Genomic DNA, 21,993 nt, shown 5'->3' with positions numbered 1-21,993 from the left:
TGCTGAGACGTGCTTCCTAACTATTCTATACGCTTTTAGTGGTGTCAAGGTCCAGACGACATCGATGCGTAGGTCATTGTAGGTCATCACAAATTGAAAGTTAACTATTAGGTTAATTGCAGCTAGTACCAATTTATACCCCTGGGTGAAAATAAACAACGAAGAAACATTTTCACTTTGAATATATTTAATTTATACATATTGTTTAGAAATTATTAGCACTATTAAACATTATTTGAAAAGAAAAAAAATGATACTAGATGGAAGTAATTACTATACACATTATATCTATGTTTTAACACCATGGCCACTATTTACTGGACATTTTATTGGTTGTTCCTGTATGGTGTTCCTTTAATAGATGTTCTACAGTACATCACTCTTTCTGTGTCTACACTATCAAACTAGTTTGACAAAAAAAGTTTAATGTGTCCAAATATGGTAGTTATATGAAATCATCATGTCCATATATGGGCACTTCACATTTTTTTTTCAATAAAATTGAAAATAAACCTGGTATCCAATAATATTAAATAAATATAAAAAAAATACTCCTTTCTCCTTCAAAAAGTTACTTAATTAATTTATTTTATTTCACTGAGAATCGGACATTTAAATACTTCGTTTAAAAAATGTACAAATTTCTACATTATAATACTACACTACAAGTTGGTAAAAATAGACAAATATAATGTCAACTGACACAGTTGCTTGTGGTCACCTGACCAATCGGTGGCCAATCAGGATCATTCATAATTTCTTTTTCAATTCTTTTATAGATATTCTTTGAGGTGTTCTTCTTTCGGCATGGCTTTATAAACGTCTTGATAAAAGGCTTACCCATCAGCCACTAAAAAAATACAATAAACTCTCATGATTATATAGTTCTTCCAAAACTGAAAAAGGTCTAAAAATCCTAACTCCTACCTTTGGGATCTAAAGCTCTGTCTACACTATCAAACATGTGACCAAAAAATGTGATGTGCCCAAATATGGTAGTGATATGCCCACATATGGTAGTGATATGACATGTCCATATATGAGCAAATCACATTTTGTTTTTGTCACATAACAGATAAAGTTTGATAGTGGGTTGGTCGTAACATACTACATACAGCTCGAAAGGTTTTTATTAGTTGATTAGGTTCTTTGATCTATGACTGGGGTTAAGCTAATGGTGGCCAACACATTTTATTTGATATAGGGGGTGAGGGGAACAAGCAAGCAAAATATATTAAAAGAGGTGTCTCATAGATGTACTTACTTCAATTGCAAACGTGAGAGTTGCATTCACGATAATAACAGTAAAAATTATCCAGCAAAAACTCATGTGATCTGGACCAAGTTGATACACTTGAAAGAAAGTTTCTAGGAATGATAGGTAATTTGGGTAAAATAACATGAAGGCTGTGTACATAGACAAGACAATCAGCGAGATCAGGAACCACACTAAAAAACGAAAAAAAAAAAAAAATCAAAATTTACTAACAAATTTTAAAACTCATGAAATTTGAGCAAACTTCAATATCTTCTATAGACTTGCTTTTAAGTCTTTAGTTTTTATCGTCTTAGTTATTACTTATGTTAATCCACCAGTCGTCAGCGTTTCAATTTTTTGAAATAATGAGCTCAAGTATTATATGTATGGAACGCCATATGTGCCAAAATATTTATCTTTTTATTAATTTCTTCTACTGTACTAAGCCTATATTATATGATTACTTCCATCATGCTTAATATAAATATAGCACCACTTAAGACATCTCTGATACCTAGAAGTACTGTTTTATTTTTTACACACTCCTATGCTTCTCTGGCTACATCCATATATTCTTAAAATAATCTCATTTTGGTTATACTATAATTGTGACATGTAGTCGAAAGTTAATTTATGAGTAAAAAGTAAGTTTTAAAGACGTCTTTTATGAAGTGAGTTACATACAGTATTCAATCACATTAGACAGGCATTGAGTATTTTCACCTAAATTAATATACTAAAGCTCTGTCTACACTATCAAACTAGATTGACAAAAAAAGTGTGATGTGCCCAAATAATATGGTAGTGATATGATATCATCATGTTCATATATGGGCACATCACAATTTTTTTGTCACATAAAGTTTGATAGTGTAAACAGTTTACACTATCCAAGTTAAATACGCTTACAATTTTGCCATATTGGAGTCCTGTAGGGTGGTCCTCGAGAAAAAGCAGCCGCAACTATTATGTACTGGAATGATGAGACAATAAATATGACCGTGTTCTCAGGACAAAGAATGTTCTCATCAGCTTCTTGACTTGGATGCAGCGGCTCAAACCTGATCAAAATTAAAAACATATAAGTTATGCGAAGAATTTATTTAATAATATTTATGATTTTGATCTCATAGTATAGATTTAAGATATATCCTCTGACCAAATTGAATTTTTTTTTGATTTTTTTTTTTTCCTCTTTTGTGGTTAACCACCACCTTTCAGTCAATGTTTCAATAATGATTACATAATTTCTATATATTTTCTAGCTTTTTTTCTGTTTTTTGAAATCCTCTTTAATATTATTAGTACTTTAAAAGTCTGTTTACATTCACAATGTTCTAGATATTATTGGGTTATCCTTGAAACACTGTAATAAAAATAAGTATAATCTATGCCTACCAATCTTGTGTGAACAACAGAAAATATGCTGACGTTTGTCCAATAATCTGAACGAGAATTTGCAGAATAATGGAAATGAGAATGACAGGTGACACCAGACTTCCAGGTGGTCGCTTCTTTACCAGGTGTGTATAAGCACCGTTATAGCCCACTAAAAATATAATAAATGTTATTGATTGATTAAATATAAATAATGTTATTCCAATATAGAAATCAAGTCCGGAAAATTATGCAGAGTACTGAATTATCTACTAAATACAAAGAAGTCAAATATTATTGCACTTTTTCCATCCAATTGAAAAAATATAGCCTTTGATTGCTCTTGGTCTATGTTTAGTGACTTAGGCCTAACCTACCACTAATAGATAAGTGTTTATGTGATGTAATATTTTCTTACACTATTTTTAATACCAGTTGGAGTAAATTTATACTGGCAAATCTTGCTGGCAAAACCTGCTTCAGGAGAACACTAATAATTGTTTTTTTTAAAAATATATTTAGGCAAATTGGCAAGGATAACCATACATGAATCAGTCATTATCTTTTGTTGCAATCCATTCACTACACACAAGTCATAAACAAAGTCTTTAGGAGTGGCTTTCTTAGGTGTGTAGGTGTGACTAGGTGTGTAGCCACAAAATAAACAGCAAAGCTGCACAATACCTGCCTGGTGTGGATAGTTAACAATGGTGCAAGAATGGAGTTGTAGCTTGGTAGTTAACATTTTGGGCTACCAATCCAAGGTCCTGGGTTCAAGTCATATCACATAACATAAACAACTCCACTCCCAAATACATATTACAGTCAACTCTCCCAATAGCGAACTCTATAAAAACCAGAAACTTTCTCAAAACCAGATTTTTCATGAGGCCCGAAAGGTTACAATTTTTGTTACCATAAAAAATCCATTCGAATACCAGACTATTCGTTAAACAAGATGTATTGCAAGCTCAAAGGTGTTTGGTATTGGTAAAGTTGAGTACAAGACTTTGTTTCTATAACATCTTGTATGTTTTTTTTGTAGATTTCCACTGTTAAGGAGGATAGGGAATGAATTCACTTATGGTTATCTTTGGAAATTTCCATAAATTCTAAAATCCTTACATAAAGTTCCTTAAGTAAAAAATACTTACTTAAAATAGCGACCGTTGTAGTGATAACAAGATCTACATACAGGAACTGAAAATCTCCAAGATTAGAATTTATCTATAAAAGACAACATTAATAGGTAAAAAAAAAATAATAATACTTTTTTTTCTCAAGAAAAAAAACCACTTGATTTAATCAAGGGTGAACTCTACAATGTGTAAAACTACAGTATGTATTTAATTATGTTCATCTATTCTTCTTTATATTATTATTATCATCATTATATTTTATTATTTTTTTATATTAAGTTTCCCATAAAGTTAAACAAAGATACAATTCTTTACCCAATATAAAATCATGACAGAAATGAACTGTATTATACTGTAGAGGGCCATATACTTGAATACACCAAATGATGTAACTAGAGCTGCTCTACCCTCTCTGAAAAAAAAAATGAAAACATTAATATTTAATAATAATAATAATAGTACGATTTTGTAACGCGCCAATTCCAGCAGTAAGTGATCAAAGGCGCGGTGTATGAGAGAGCTCAATCTGAAAGAAAAAGATGAGTTTTCAAGGCAGATTTAAATGCGATAGTACACGAACATGATCTTGACAAGCCTTAATTAATGTTTGTTTGATAGTGTAGACAGAGCTTTTGACATGGGCAACACTGTGCAACTTGGCATATAAATTTGAACGCACAAAGTTGGTATGTACCTGATAACAATCGGAACGCACGATATGTTCGGAATGCTTGATGTAAATGGCGAGGCCACCGAAGCCTCTGCTTCCGACAGTGATATTCCAGCATGCGCTGACTTGAGGGCGCCACAATCATTTGCACCATCTCCACACATTCCAACACCATACCTAGAAAAATACACATTAATTGAATAACTATTTCAACATGACATACAGATAAAATTTGTAACATTTAAAATATGGAAATAAAACTGTGTGCTAGTTCTTACCCTAGTTCTTGAAGAGCTTCCACTAACTGTCGTTTTTGGTCAGGTGACATTCTTGAAAATACAGTTCCTTTCTGTATAATCTATCATAGATAAAATATATAGACATATATACAGTAATGAATAGCAGGGCCGTAGCCAGTACGGTTGTTAAATTTTCAACCTCACACTTTTTGACAGAAGCCTTTGACAAACAAGTGGTGTGAACAGACACCACTTTATTTCTTGTGGCTAAAATCACTGAATAGTAGAAATAAGAAATATGTGGATTTGATTGCAGTTTTTTTTTTTATAGAAATTCAAAGAATACTGAAGTATACATGCTATATCCTACAATGTCCATCGCATAGTCGTATATAACTGGTATAGCCCTATCTCTTCTAAATTGTTATTTGAGGTTGGTTCATGAAAAGCAGTTTTGTACCCACAATTTAAATTATTTATCCTAAAAATCGTAAAAGAACATTTGTTTTCTTACCTTGGGCATAACATCCGCAAAATGGTTCTTGATGACAGCAAATGATTTGCCGTTTATTGCAAAATGAAAGTTGGTAGATGGAGTGGGAAGTTTTTGATACTGGTACAAATTCTGAAACAATAAGATACTAAATATTATATTCATTGTCCAATGTAAAAAGAAATCTGAAAAAAAGTATACTCATATGTCAATAGATATGACTTTTATTTATTTTTGCTATCATGGTAAGGCAGTATTATGATCATATTTGATGGTCACTCTTCATGGTTGATTGGTTTTGAGCTGATTGTGTCAAAGTTCGTCTCTCTAGTGGACAACTTACTTGTTTAGGGAAACCATTTTCTATTTGCATTCCTTTGTTTTGTGGCGGGACATCGTACGACCACTCAATGGTAGAAGGAGATGTAGATGATGGTGGAGAAGCAGTCACTAACACTACACTAGAATTGGGATCAATCATACCGCATTCTCTGGCAACACTTATAGCAGTCAACATATTGTCACCTGAAACAGATTAGTTTACCATGATATTTATTTATTCAACTTCTCACTAAGATGTATGTACATTAATGAAGGATGGGGACCAACAGGTGGTAAACACAGTCCAGTCCCAATTGCACAGTGGCTGTGTTTGACAGTGGCTGATATTGTGTGGACATGAATAATGAACTTTTTTAAAGTCTGTTTTCCACTAGTCGAATTTATTCATGTGAATCAAAAGCATCAATGCATATTTCAATCTATTTTGTGATGCACAGCCAATCAGAGATCAGGAATGTTTAATTCGCTCGAATATATTTGCCCAGATTAGACAAGAAATGACATAAAAGACAATAATAAATACATGATAATAAATAACTGTTCTTATTAGATAGAGTAAACATAAGTTTTTATTTCAACTTTATTTATAGAGGGTAACCCTTCCAGCTGGACAAATTAATACTGGTGCTGAGTTGATATTCAGGGGCCCTCAAGTAAAATAAACACAAACATAAGAAAGTGAAATAAATAAAATTGAATAATCTTCTTCACACAATACAGCGCTAGACTAGTCAATCAATTTTTTAAATAAAAATAATAAAAAATAATGTTGAAAGTTAGGCTCTACCTGTCACCATAACAGTCCTAATGTCAGCCTCTCTCAGCTGATGAATGACCTGTGTGGATTGCGGTTTCAGCATATTTTGTAGAATCAACAGGCCTAGGAATGTCAAGTCATTTTCTACCTCTGATCTGTTAAAGATTAGTCATCATAATCATATTTGAATAGTTTAACTTTTGTAGGCCTTATTTAATATTTTTGGGTTTACAGTAAAATAATAATAATAATAAAAAGTAACTATACCTTGGTAATTTCTGAATGCGACGCCAAGACACTTTCTGACTAAGAGGGCGCCATGCAAGAGCAATTACACGAAGACCCTTTTGAGTGTAACTTTGTAACGTTGAATGGAAGTCCATAGGAACTAAAAATAACATTTAAAAATGATTTAACAATTAAAAAAAATAATATTTGTAATGGTTATTCTCAACAAATCTTACCAGAAACCAGTTGGAGTAAAACAAAATACAAACATTTACAGGAAACAAAGTAAAACAAACCTGTTTGTTTATTGCACAGTGAAGCAATCATTTCAGGGGCACCCTTCACGTAAACGTCCATGTTTTTCGCACCAAGTGTTCGAGTGATAACACTCATTCTTTGAAGATTGGATGAAAATGGGAACTGTCTTACTATTCCGATTTCATAAGGCAACTGTAGAATTGAGAAATACTGTGTAACGATACCAATTCATTGAAATGTAAAATTTTGACAGAAAAACCACTGTCAACTTCAGATTAAATTCTAAAGCTCTGTTTACACTATCAAACTTTATGTAACAAAAAAATGTGACGTGTCCATACATGGACATGATGTTATATCACTACCATATTTGGGTATATCACTACCATATTTGGGCACATCACACTTTTTTCGTCAAACTAGTTTGATAGGGTAGACAGAGCTTAATACTACATAGAAGATTTGAGAGATGAACAAAGTAAACTATACCTGCTCTGTATTCTGTGGGAGATACGTTTCAGTTGTGGTTGGCTTGACAACGGTTGGCATCATGTTACCATATTTGGTCGTATCGTCTTGACCCTGCTCCTCTAAGATCTGCAAGAAATTATTGAATAACTGCATTTTTGTTTTTCAAAGTGTACACCTAAATAGGAAAGAACCTAAACATTTTAGTCATAACATGGGTGTCAATCTCAGACCTCCAAACTGAAATATCGAGAGGATTTTTAAAAGCATGTCATAACCATAGAAGGGCGCTATGATAATTTGAAAATTACCTCAAATGAATTAGGGTGCTATATAAAAAATGGAAGGATGTTGGCATCTATAATAGTAAACATGGATATTTCATAGCATACCAACGGCAGAAAATGTCGTGAATATTGTATTTTAGCATGAGAGTGAGAAATGACATGAAATATTGGGAGACTATCGCCATTATCTGGAGAGTTTACAATCTGTTCTATGACACATACCCATTTTGTTGCTTCAAACATTTTCAAATCTAAAGGATCTCCAGTGATTTTACCCTCTATGATGGTCAAAGAATGACAGGCTGCCATACATGCAAGGAAGGGGCCACGAGGCAGTTCATCAGCATGCTGAATAAGTGGCAGGAAGTGATCATCTTGTAGTGGCACTACACCGAGCATATCCAGCCCATCTTCTGTCAGTGTTCCAGTCTTTAAAAAATACATATTAATATCTAAATCATAATACAGAATAAACAATAAAAAATATGCAAAAGAACAGATCCGAAGCTTTTATCCTTTCTGCGACAGTGCTGGACAAAATTCACCAACAGAAAAAGTTATTTGGTGACCTTACGACCCTAAAACGATTACCACACATCTAATATCTAATTGCAGTTATTAATGACAAACTTTTAAATGTTAAATTATGACAAAAAGGGGCATAGAAAAATTGCTTTAATTCAACAAATGACAGATAAATGAGCGCTGTTTAGTGAACATTAAGGTACTCTTAGGCTCTGTCTAAACTATCAAACATTATGTGACAACAAAATTTGATGTGCCCATATATGGACATGATGATGTCATACCATATTTAAGCATAACACCACCAACATTTGGGCACATCACACTTCTTTTGTCAAACTAGTTTGATAGTGTAGACATAGCTTTTGGAGAGGAGAAATTGAATGCAATTTAGCACAGTTAGGCTGCCAGACAGGTTATTCACAAACCTTATCAAAACATATGAGCTTCAACTTTCCACACATGTTAATTCTCTGAGGACTTATACAGAAGATACCAGCCTTCTTCAAGCGTGACTGTGCATAGATGGTACCAACCGTCATAGCAGCTGGTAGTGCTGGTGGAACAGCTATGGTGATCACATCTAGTGCCTTGTAAATAATGTCTTTTACATGGGCCTAGGAAAAAAATGGTAATACACTTTCTAAATTTGTAAATCTTGATACTGCGTAACAATTCATAATTAAGTTTTCCACCAGACAAATCTATTTATGAAAATCAAAGTAACATTCTCATTTATTTCACAAGAATAAATGCACCTAGTGGAGAACAATCTTTGTTTCATGGCTAGTGAAAACCTATATATAAATCCCTGGATCGGACTACCCTGGATCGGACTACCCTGGATCGGACTACCCTGGATTGGACCATCCTGGATTGAACTAGCCTAGATGGGACTACCCTAGATGGGACTACCCTGGATTGAACTACCCTGGATTGAACTAACCTGGATTGGAATATCCTGGATTGGACTATCCTGGATTGAACTACCCTAGATTGAACTACCCTGGATTGGAATACCCTGGATTGGAATACCCTGGATTGAACTATCCTGGATTGAATTACCCTGGATTGGACTATCCTGGATTGGACTACCCTGGATTGGACTCCTACTGTATAAATAAATAAAAAAATATTTACATTATTTTTCATCAGAACTGGAATTGAATACAAGAGACCAACAATTGCTAGGCATCCAAGCACCATGACAAAGCGTATAGCATCTTTGTAGAACTTGAATCCAATGTTCTTAGGGTAGAGGATTGAACGAACTAACTCCCCCTTAGCAGTCTCAAAACCTATGTTGACAAATTATATTATAACTCTTTTATGTTTGGTGGTTATTGACAATAAAATCATTTTCTAAAACATGGTGCAACCATGCTAAGCTTAAAATTATATAATATCACTATTTATAAAAGTACCTACTGTACAAAAGATTGATCACTTAATAATATAAGGACTTTCCAATGGTATAACAATTCTTTCTCTTACCTGTTCTAGAAACAATAGCACACACCTTTTCTCCGCCATAGTACCTGGTCTGTATCAACTGTGTACCACAGAATAATGTGTGACGTTTATGTATGTCTGGTGAGTAGGGAATATTACAACCCGGTGGGTTAGGTAGTGGTGTCTTGGTCACAGGAACGCTTTCGCCTACAATTATAGTATAAATCTCATGGGTTATATACATAAGGTTCTACTACATTAATTAATAATAGTACACGAGAAATTCTTGTTAGAATTTTGTGGTTTATAGATAAAGGACTGTAATCGTAACCATTCAGGCTTTAGAATAAGACTTTACAACTTACATTCTTGAAAAATTTCATCTTGTTTCAAAATAATTATTAATATTGCATAAAAAATGTAACTTTCGATAAACCAACTTAAGTTTACCTATTTAAATGAGTACCACTTAAGGGAAATTTTTAAGTGGATTGGTGAATCAATATCAAGTCTGGCAGTGAGATGCATGGAAACATATGCAGTGAGATGCATAGCAATATAGGCAGTGAGATGTATAGCAATATAGGCAGTGACACAGTACCATGACGTCAGAGTACAGTGCTACTCTATGTGGAATGTATACAAACATATTCTACTTAGTAGACAACCAATCACAAAGCTTGTCTGTACCTGTTAGCATACTCTCATTGACTATACAGTTGCCAGCTACAAGCACAGCATCACAGCTCATCATACAGCCATTTGGAGGGATCAGTAACAGGTCACCGGGAACAAGCTCTTTACTATTAATCTCTGACACAACTGCATGATGGAATATAATAATAGAAATAGTCACAAATTATAAAAAAAAAACAAAAAAAGATTATATATTATATAATCTTTCAGTCATGGTTGATAGCATTAAAGATGTATTTTCCTCTGAAAACATTTTTTTATGAAAATGTTTTTGTTAAATATGCCATTTTAAAGTCTAAACCAAAAAAAGAGTATATATTATATAATCTTTCAGTCATGGTTGATTGATTTAAGGATGTATTGTCTCCTGAAAACATTTTTTATGAATATGTTTTTGTTAAATATGCCATTTTAAAGTCTAAACCAAAAAAAGAGTATATATTATATAATCTTTCAGTCATGGTTGATAGCATTAAAGATGTATTTTCTCCTTGAAAACATTTTTTTATGAAAATGTTTTTGTTAAATATGCCATTTTAAAGTCTAAACCAAAAAAGATTATATATTATATAATCTTTCAGTCATGGTTGATAGCATTAAAATGTATTTTCTCCTTGAAAACATTTTTTTATGAAAATGTTTTTGTTAAATATGCCATTTTAAAGTCTAAACCAAAACAGATTATATATTATATAATCTTTCAGTAATGGTTGATAGCATTAAAGATGTATTTTCTCCGTGAAACTTTTTTTTAAAAATGTTTTTGTTGAATATGCCATTTTAATGTCACATAATAGTTTAATAACTTTGACCAAAAACTGGACCCAAAAAACCACTGTAATTTAATCTTCATTTTTCATGTCTTTGGGGACAATACATCTTTAAGTTTACTGCCTACACAAATTATGATGGGTTCCCAAAGGTGTCCCCTTAATAGAGGTTCTACTGTTTTCCCCCTACTGTATCAATTACTGAATCAAACAAAGGTATGCGTTCATAAAGTGTAATAAAAATAGGTTTATATTTCATATTGGAACTTACCATTTGACCTTTGAACTGTTACGATGCTATTCTGGGCCACCATGTCCCGCAATGTTACAGCTTGCTGTATAAAATAAATGAAATAATAAGAAAATTTCAGGCTATTTATCTTCTGAAAATTAGTCTTTCTTTTAACTGGACATTGTGAGTTAGCAAAGAGTCAACAGTATTTTCATTAATTTATTTATTTTGTTATTTTTGTAAATATTTGATGAGGGTGAAAAAAAAATCAATTTATTTAAAATATTCAGTATGACCTTATGTGTTTTGTATTAATGAAAGATATCACACTTAAGCAGGCCGCATAATAATAGCAATTAACATTAATAATTCAGTACTTACCTTATGTGTTTCGTAGAGTGAGATAATTAGAGATATCACAGATATTACTATGATACAGACTGCATAGTAATAGTAAGCCTCAAAGAACCAAAGAATTACACTAAAGATTTGAAATATGTAAAACGGATTCAACACCTGAAAAAAAAAAAAAAATAGAATCTAAATTCGAAACGATACAAGAATACAAATTATATGGGTTGATCCAGAAAATGCGGTTAAATCTTTTGACCATAGGAAAAAGAACAGGGCTAATAATTAACCATCCTCAAATTTTGCCTGTCAGTAAAACAACCTGACCCTCATATAAGATTTAATTTAAAAAACATGTGTTAAAAGTTAAGAATTTAAATAATGAATACCTCCTCTATTAGTAGTTTTCCATAGCTTTTAACTTCAACATCAATATCATTATAGCCATACACAATTTGCCTAGAAAAAAGAAAGTATAGCAAAAAAGAGTATTAGCATCACCAGGGGTGGAGGCGGGGCTAGTATATGGATTGACAGATTATGAGGGGTGGGGGGGGGGGGGAACATTCAAATTTATGTTACACAGGGATGTCACCAGCATGTCATGAGTGGTGGTCGGCGTCATGAAAATGGTGGTTGGAAATTCTGAGTGATGGACGGGGCGCCGTCCATCGTCGACCACCATGGTGACATCCCTGGTTACAGTACTAGACACAATTGCCAAGATAATTCCAAAAGACAACTTTTTTTGTTACTTTTCCTGATACAATCCATAATAGGACAACATACACAACAGATTCTATCATAAAAATTATCTACATAAACAAAGTCAAACAAGTATTAGGGTTTAAGGGTTTTTCAGTGCAGGTTCACCATTATAAACTTACTACTGGAGAAGTAAACAAATTCAAATGCTAATTTTATGAAGCATTAAGATAATTGATGACTGAAAATAGTACAGACACATGCATCACATCTGTTTTAATTATTACACAGGCGTGAAAAATGTGAAAATTCAAAACAACATAGATTGTGACAAACACTTTAAGCTCTGTCTACACTATCAAAATAGTTTTACAAAAAAAATGTGATGTGCCTAAATATGGTAGTGGTGTGCCCAAATGTGGTAGTGATATGACATCACCATGTACATATATGGGCACATCATATTTTTTTGTTACATAAAGTTTGATAGTGTAGACAGAACTCTAAAGCAAGGCTTTCCTTTCTTCCTAGGTAAAGGAGGTTTAAAGTTTTATATTATGAAATAGTTTGATAGCGTAGACAGAGCTTTACTTGTTTTTCTGTTCATTGTTGTTAATTCCATTAGAGTCGGTGTTGAAACTAGAACATGGCGTGTCCACGTCAAAGGCACTTAGTCGTTCAAAATCTTCTTTAAAATTATTCCATATATATTTCACTTTCTGGTGCTCAAAGTATACCATGTGATCAGTCAACTAAAAAGAAAAGTAAATTCAGTATTGCTTTTATATATATTTTTTTGTTTTTTTAAATTTAGGCAAATTGCCAAGGATAACCATAAGCGAATTCATTTTACTATCCTTCTTGAAGGTAGCAATCCTGTTCCACAAGACAAACATATGTAAGATACTCTATATAAACAAGATGGCGTGTCTGTTGGTAACAATGGAAAAGTCTCATTTGGGTTCAAATGTTTGTGAAAACTGATACCAATTTATATTTCCTTATTACAAGTATTTGGGAGTGGAGTTATAATTGTCAATTTGAAACTGGCATGACTTGAACCCAGGACTCTGGAATTGGTAGCCAAGTATCATAACCACCAAGTCACAACTCCACTCCAAGATATGGGTATAGATTAGATGCAGTAATGTACACATGTAGCACTTTATGTGTTTGCCTTATTTATGACATTGAGAGCAGTTTTGCTTTGATGACCTTGGATTGTGTAAAACAAAAGACTTATAAGCTGACATTGCAAGTTTTGTATTGTTTTTCTAACAACAATATTTCCTGTATGTGCTTATGAAGAATGCTGCAAATCAACTATTTTACATGGCAAAAATGCCAATACATTAACAGTATATTCTTCCTTTCTTTGTATGTGTTTTTCTTTGTTTGTTCAATTAAAAATGGCTGAATTGTACTGTATACAGTAGATACTGTATGAACAGAACAAACAATGCAAAATATTAAATAACATACCATCTGTTGCTCTAGACTGCATTTAGCTCGATTTTTTATGTGGTGTGTATTTGTAAGGTTTGAAAATGCAAGAGTATATTGAATTTCACTTCAATAGTATAGTATACAACAAAATAAATTTCTGTCATTTTATTGGATGATTGTGGGTCACATGGCGTGCAATAGTACATTCGATGTATACTGTGCTACTGAAGATAATACAGTACTGTATACCCAGCGAAAAATGTTAAGTGTGCAATATTACTAATCAAGCTGTATTTTGTGTAAATATGTTTTGTGTTGTGTTTTTTGATATACTGTACAATTTTATAAATGTGTACAGTACTTACTGTAGCAGTAAGGTAGTTTATAGGTTTTTGCTATGCTACACTGGTGAATTTATTCCATGTGCACAGCTGTAATTTAAGGGGTGATCCTATTCTTTGATCTGATATTCACAGTATGTGCAGTACATTACCTGTTTCTCTGAAACATCATTAATAAGTAAGTCAGTCTCCTGGTAGGTAATGTCATTATCCGAATATGAGCTGCTTGTGTTATGTTCAGTAGAGTCAAGATATGGGTCTCCACCAGGCCCAATGTCTTGATTGTCAAAATGCTTTGTAGGCCTGAAACATATTAAAAATAATACTGTAATCATTTATCTTGATTGGCTGTTAATAGTAAATCCATCGATGTCTTAATTTTGTATATTGTGGATTTTATTTATTGAAAACAAGTACTTAAATTGTCAGACAATGGTTTTTGGTTAAAATTATGATTTTTCTTTTGTCTTTTTATATGTGAAATAATTATTTTTTTTAAACAGAATAACTTTATTAAATGCAAAATGGCCTATTCAAAGTCTGATTTAATTAATCTTCATTTTTCATGTTTTTGGGGAACAATCAAACCATATCCATTACCTTATCTGGTGAATGTAAGGTTCCAAACTGTCTTTGAGTGAAATGGTTTTGACCTCTGCTGGAAAAACTTGATAAAATTTATTCTAAAAGAGTATACAATTTAATAATTCAATGTAATCCATATAAAAAACTATATTGCACTGAGGAAGGGCTAGCGTTAAGCTCGTTTAAACTAGTTTGACAAAAAAAGTGTGATGTGCCCAAATATGGTGGTGACATCACATTTTTTTTGTCACATAAAGTTTGATAGTGTAGACAGTGCTTTGCACAATTGTCATTTTTGTCAGTGCTTATTTTACTTGTATCTCCATTGATATACAACCACTGATACGTGACAGCATTGTCATTTTTTCAGTCCTTATTTTATTTTGTACCTTCATTGATATCCAGCCACTGATATGCACAGCATTGTCATTTTTTCAGTGCTTATTTTATTTGTACAGAATCTCCATTGAGATCCAGCCACTGATACCCACAGCATTGTCATTCTTTCAGTCCTTATTTTATTTGTATCTCCATTGATATCCAGCCACTGATAAGCACAGCATTGTGATTTTTTCAATAATTTGGCTTGTGATTAATAAATAATAATATAATAATAGAAATTAAATATTCAATCTTACATGAAGTAACACTACTTGTGCGTCTTTAAGTGAGCACTGCGAACACGTAAAAAGAACACGCCAATCATTTCTCCAGTAGAAGACTAGCTGTAGCGCACCCAGAGTCAGAACACTTAGCACCACAGAGAGTAACCATCTCCCTTGAGTCAGGCGGTAGCCTCTACACTCCTGCAAAGAGTATCATATATTTAAATTAATTACAGTAGAACTTCTAAAATGCCAGTAAATGAATAATTTTTGATATGGGTTATTCTTCATATATTAGATGTCTAATTTTAATTCTGTTTATTTTTTTTTGTTCGGGTGCCGTAATGATTATAAAATATGAATCTTACAAACACAGTTTCTCCTTAATTAGAGTTTCTACTGAGTCCTCTGAATAGTGGATGGTGTTGGCTGTAGTCAACACATGTTGACCCAAGTTTTTTTCATGGGAAAGTGTCCCCTTATAGATGGGGGTGTCACCTGAGAGTTTACTATTGGAAGACCCTCAACATGATGCTTGGCATTTGTTATTGTTCATGATTGCAAAAATGTAATGTGCCCATATATGGACATGATAACATCATATCACTACTATACTATATTTGGGCACATCACACTTTTCTTTGTCAAACTTAGTTTGATCTGTGTAGACAGAGAGTGAATTATTAGCATCTGAAATTCCTTACCAGTTCTTCTTCACATCCTATATTCAGAACAGTCTTATGTTGTTCACCCATTATACTAGATTTTCTTATGCCTTTGAGTGTTATCTGAAAAATAAATAATGGAACTTTCAAAATGATTGAAAATTTAAAAATTAGAGGTTAGCAATTTCTTCAGGTTTAGAAATCCTGCTCATAATCATATTTAATAGTTTGGACACTTCATAGTTGACGCGAATTGCTTGGGCGCATTGTGGACTCTGTGGAGCTCGAGGTAGGCGGTGTAGGCATTTTGCACACATTTTATTTTCAGATACTAGGCCTGGCCTAGAAGGCCTAAATAGATAGGGGCCAAGTTTTTAGTTAAAACTTGCATAAACAAGAAAAAAAAACATGACAATTAAATTACTTAATGTTAGATTGTATTTTACAACTGTTAATTATGTGAAAAACCCTGCATGGAGGCACCAAATTCACCGGATTTATTATGCCCGCAAATAGTCAACTGTGTAGGCCTAACACATGGAATTAAAGTTTTGGCTAGGTTAGCCTTCTCTGTCTGGCCCTGGCTGGTAGAACTACGGTAGGCCTATGACGACTAGGCTAAGCCTTGACAGTGACACAGTGTAAAATCTTTTGTTATGGTTTTTAGATTTAAATGATTATTTACCTACCTAATTGGTGGTTCGTCATAAAAGTCCAGTTTTTGAAATTTCATTTTATTCTCTCATACGTCTATAAAAAGAATGTATTTCATTGTAATGTAAATTTAAATCTTGGTTGCACTTTTGTTTTGTCTGCGATCATTTTCATGGACCAGTGTGGCCAGCGATCGAAATGAAATTATGCTAGGTGGTGGCCGGCTGGCATGCAGTACAAAATTATGCCAGACACAATAAAGGCCAGATTGCACCAAAACAGTTTATTAGAGGGCGGTGTATGTGTATGTTTTATGTACCACAAAAGTGGGAAGCGAAAAAAAAAAAAGTCTTCGGGTTTTCGGCCAAATTATGCCAGATTGTGTACAAATTATGCCAGATTATTTCGAAATTATGCCAGATAATATGCTAAATAGTGGTGAATATGCTGTAGAATTGCGTTTTTCAAATTATGCCAGATTATGCCAGATTTTCTAAAATTATGCCTAGCATAAATGCTAGATGGGTCAAAATTGCAGCCAGATGGCATAATTATGCCAGATTTGACCACTATGTCATGGACCCATGGTTGATGAATTTTCATTAATTCAATGACGTAACAGTTGTTCTAAAATTTCAGGTACCCCCGTAACAGAGTGCACCCCCTATCGAATTACAACAGTAACGGGTTGCATGCTCCGCCTACTTTATGTTTATTCAACGAATTTTATGCATCACTAACTCTCGCTTCTTTTCCGGGATACAGAATATTTTAGCTTAGTTAAAATTTTCAGTACCCCGTGACAAATTGCACCCCCTACTTGATGAAGGCGTAGTGTTTTCCAAAAGCTCTGCTAAATGTTCTGGCTGTTACTTTATCGTTTTGATTTACCTTTTTCTTTATTTTATTTTGTATCCATTGAGATCATGTCACTGAAACCCACAACAGTTCAGTAATTGTCTTTTTTTTGTCTTGTGTGGGTTCGTCCCACTTTTATTATAGTTCTCTGTTATAAATATAATAATAATATATTATATATGCACATTTATATCTCTTATTCAGTTCAGTAATTGTCTTTGTATTGTACTCGATCCTTGGACTATATAGCCTATACATTTATGATACAATGATTATTCACTATTATTTATTTATTAATAATTAATGAAGTCATGCCCTATACTACGGTTATACAGTATATGCCTACTGTTTATTTTTTATATAAATCAATGACTTTGATTTGAATGTTAGTAGCACTGTTCTAAGCACCCTAGCGCTCTCCTAATTTTATCTATAATATATTATATGATTTGTGATGATATGTTTAATCTGAAGTTGTTTTAGGCCCATATAACATTATTGTTTTTTTTTGTTTTTTTTTATTTTACGAAGGAAATCGGACACACGCCAATTGAACAGGAACCAGGCCCAAAACATTAAAGGCATCACACACGTTTAGAGAAATATAATAATATGGGGATACACAGCTATTTGGAGGCCCACCCGTGACCCATACACCTTGGAATAACTGTTAGTAGGCCTATTTAGGAGGATACGATAATAATTTTTCGGGCTAGATAAGTAGTCTACGTACCCAATGAAATCAACTGGTATTTTACTATACAGAATAATTTACTATAATAAACCTACTATATTGTAGTTCTTGTATTAAAAGGTTAGGCCTATATCTTTACTTGTTTATTATAATGATAATATTAATAATATTCCTAATTCGTCAGATAACAGACGGTGTAACTGATGGACCACAGAAAACTTCACACTTCACTTCAATAAATAATTTATTATAATTTAGTTGTTATGGATACAGAATCAAATGTACTGTCATTTCATTTGTTGCTATGGAAAGTTTGTCTAAAATAAAAGTTGAATTGAATTATTATTGTATATTTATTTTTTTTTTCGAACGTCTGATTCACTCCTAGTTAATAATACAATAAAAGAATAAATATATTTCGGACTGTCAGAGGTACCCCGTGACAGATTGTACCCCCTACAATATAATAGTTAATAACTATCTATTATAGGGGGTGCAATATATTACGTACTGTCTAGAATATTAGGTACCCCCGTGACAGATTGCACCCCCTATAATATAACAGGATAATAACTATATTATAGGGGGTGCAATATATTACGGACTGTCTAAAATATTAGGTACCCCCGTAACAGATTGCACCCTCTATAATAACAGTTAATTTAGCCTACTATTTATTATAGAGGGTGCAATATATTACGGACTGTCTAAAATATTAGGTACCCCCGTAACAGATTGCACCCCCTATAATAACAGTTAATTTACTATGTATTATAGAGGGTGCAATATATTACGGGCTGTCTAAAATATTAGGTACCCCCGTGACAGATTGCACCCCCTATAATAACAGTTAATTACCATCTATCTTATGGGATACAATATATTATGGACTGTCTAGAATATTAGGTACCCCCGTGACAGATTGCACTCCTATAATATAACAGTTAATAACTATATTATAGGGGGTGCAATATATTACGGACTGTCTAGAATATTAGGTACCCCCGTAACAGATTGCACCCCCTATAATATAACAGTTAATAACTATATATTATAGGGGGTGCAATATATTATGGACTGTCTAGAATATTAGGTACCCCCGTAACAGATTGCACCCCCTATAATAACAGTTACTTCCTAACTATTATAGGGGGTGCAATATATTATGGACTGTCTAGAATATTAGGTACCCCGTGACAGATTGCACCCCTATAATAACAGTTAATAACTATATATTATAGGGGGTGCAATATATTACGGGCTGTCTAAAATATTAGGTAACCCCGTGACAGTTAATAACTATATATTATAGGGGGTGCAATATATTACGGGCTGTCTAAAATAATAGGTACCCCCGTGACAGATTGCACCCCTATAATAACAGTTATATCTATTATAGGAGGTGCAGCAATATTGTAATGTACCGGTTTTTAATACAAATAAGTGAGAGAGAGAAAGAGAAGTTGAAAGCTGAATGTTTATTCTTTATTCTACATCTACTATATAATAACAGGGTAATTAATCTGTCAAGGTGGAATGTTTAGTGGTCTCAGCAGAGGGTCTACTTTAGCCATTAGTGACCATAAGTAGCCAAGGGTTAACATAATATATATGGTAACAGGTGAAGGAAGTATAAATAATTGGTAATATTAATCAAGATCAATACATTACAAATATATTACGGACTGTCTAGAATATTAGGTACCCCCGTAACAGATTGCACCCCCTATAATAACAGTTAATTACTATCTATTGTAGGGAGTGCAATATATTACGGGCTGTCTAAAATATTAGGTACCCCCGTAACAGATTGCACCCCCTATAATAACAGTTAATTACTATCTATTGTAGGGAGTGCAATATATTACGGGCTGTCTAAAATATTAGGTACCCCCGTGACAGATTGCACCCCCTATAATAACAGTTAATTACTATCTATTGTAGGGAGTGCAATATATTACGGGCTGTCTAAAATATTAGGTACCCCCGTGACAGATTGCACCCCCTATAATAACAGTTAATTACTATCTATTGTAGGGAGTGCAATATATTACGGGCTGTCTAAAATATTAGGTACCCCCGTGACAGATTGCACCCTCTATAAAATCAGTTTATTTACTATCTATTATATTTTATTTATTTATTTTATTAACAAAAACAGAAAAGTAAAATTAATTATATAAGACTAAAAATCTGAATAAGAAAAATTTGAAATATAGAAAATAACTGATATGATATAGGGGTGCAATATTACGGACTGCCTAGAATATTATGCACCTCCGTGACAGATTTGAACCCCTATAATATAACAGTTAATACCTATTTATTTTAGGGGATAGAATATATCATGGACTGTCTAGAATATTAGGTACCCCCGTGACAGATTGCACCCCTATAATATAACAGTTAATAACTATCTATTTTAGGGGATACAATATACATTATGAACTGTCTATCTAGAATATTAGGTACCCCCGTGACAGATTGCACCCTTATAATATAACAGTTAATAACTATACATTATAGGGGGTGCAATATATTATGGACTGTCTAGAATAATAGGTACCCCGTGACAGATTGCACCCTTATAATATAACAGTTAATAACTATATATTATAGGGGGTGCAATATATTATGGACTGTCTAGAATAATAGGTACCCCGTGACAGATTGCACCATTATAATATAACAGTTAATAACTATATATTATAGGGGGTGCAATATATTATGGCCTGTCTAGAATATTAGGTACCCCCGTGACAGATTGCACCCCCTATAATATAACAGTTAATAACTATATATTATAGGGGGTGCAATATATTATGGACTGTCTAGAATATTAGGTACCCCCGTGACAGATTGCACCCCTATAATAACAGTTAATTTACTATCTATTTTAGGGGATACAATATATTACGGACTGTCTAGAATATTAGGTACCCTCGTGACAGATTGCACCCCTATAATATAACAGGATAATAACTATATTATAGGGGGTGCAATATATTACGTACTGTCTAGAATATTAGGTACCCCCGTGACAGATTGCACCCCCTATAATAACAGTTAATTTACTATCTATTATAGGGGTGCAATATATTACGGACTGCCTAGAATGTTATGCACCCCTGTGACAGATTGCACTCCGTATAATTTATCATTAACAAGGCCAACTGCCATAAGTCGCGTGCTAAAACGCATAGTGATACCAGACCGACCGACCGACCGACCGACCGACCGACATAGTGAACTATAGAGTCGTCCACGCGACTAAAAACTCATATTTGATGGTGTGTCTTGAATATGAGGAAGCTAGTGACCACCCTAAAACATTACCACTTTCTATTTTATTTTGAAAGGCAGCAGCTCTAAAAAAAATGTAACTGTAAACCAAATTCACTGTGGTCCCTCCTGTCCAACAATGTTACTCAGGTAATTTATCATACAGACAAGAAATTACGTTTATCAAGTTTAACCGCCAAATCCCTTGATGGTCGATGAATCATTTAGATAACTGGTATATAACGGATTAAAAGTCAGACGATCGTCACATTTTCCGACAATTCGAGATGGAAGACTACGAACCTATTTTCAAGTATATCTTTAGTGGTGAGTATCCACCAGAATACACAAAAACGGCAAAAAACCTCTTGAGGAGAAAGGCCAAGCTTTTTGAAATAAAAGGTAACTTTTTTTTTCTTACGCTGTAATTAGCAAGGCGAACCAAATTGACAATAGACGTTATAAAACTTTAATTAATAGCCAAAATAACAATTTGAATTTATATCACCCCCACCCCACCCCCTCTCTCTGTCGGGAATTGTATTCCAGGCTGTTATAATAGCATGGATCTATAAATGTTTTGTTTTGTTTGTTGGCAGGTGACTACCTCTATCAC

General features: G+C 33.4%; 1 protein-coding gene across 1 annotated transcript; it reads right to left on the bottom strand.

Moving 5' to 3' along the window:
• Positions 1-175: 175 nt before the first annotated feature.
• LOC144835885 (polyamine-transporting ATPase 13A3-like) lies at positions 176-16,716 on the bottom strand. The gene is made up of 28 exons (XM_078691003.1): positions 16,579-16,716; positions 15,929-16,012; positions 15,258-15,425; positions 14,635-14,717; positions 14,187-14,337; positions 12,839-12,999; positions 11,932-12,001; positions 11,573-11,707; positions 11,231-11,294; positions 10,184-10,315; positions 9,536-9,700; positions 9,182-9,339; positions 8,470-8,658; positions 7,739-7,945; positions 7,251-7,358; positions 6,800-6,953; positions 6,543-6,663; positions 6,306-6,430; positions 5,520-5,701; positions 5,198-5,308; positions 4,723-4,802; positions 4,469-4,621; positions 4,090-4,186; positions 3,790-3,862; positions 2,657-2,807; positions 2,168-2,319; positions 1,265-1,449; positions 176-850 (listed from the first exon to the last, which is right to left on the bottom strand). Exons 2-28 carry the CDS (start codon positions 15,977-15,979, stop codon positions 695-697), a joined length of 3,582 nt encoding a protein of 1,193 aa, XP_078547129.1. The 5' UTR covers positions 15,980-16,012; positions 16,579-16,716; the 3' UTR covers positions 176-694.
• Positions 16,717-21,993: the final 5,277 nt, after the last annotated feature.

This window comes from Antedon bifida, chromosome 2 (genome assembly GCF_963402885.1).
Source record: "Antedon bifida chromosome 2, ecAntBifi1.1, whole genome shotgun sequence".
Classification (NCBI taxonomy): Eukaryota; Metazoa; Echinodermata; class Crinoidea; order Comatulida; family Antedonidae; genus Antedon; species Antedon bifida.
This window is presented reverse-complemented; position numbering and strand designations above follow the sequence as displayed.

Excerpts from the sequence above, each read along its gene's own strand:
- LOC144835885 (XM_078691003.1), bottom strand. The coding sequence starts at position 15,979 with ATGGGTGAACAACATAAGACTGTTCTGAATATAGGATGTGAAGAAGAA. Across the intron at positions 6,664-6,799 it reads ACTGTGCAATAAACAAACAG|TTCCTATGGACTTCCATTCA; the intron begins GTTTGTTTTACT and ends TGTTATTTTTAG. Across the intron at positions 2,808-3,789 it reads TACAACGGTCGCTATTTTAA|TGGGCTATAACGGTGCTTAT; the intron begins GTAAGTATTTTT and ends TTATATTTTTAG.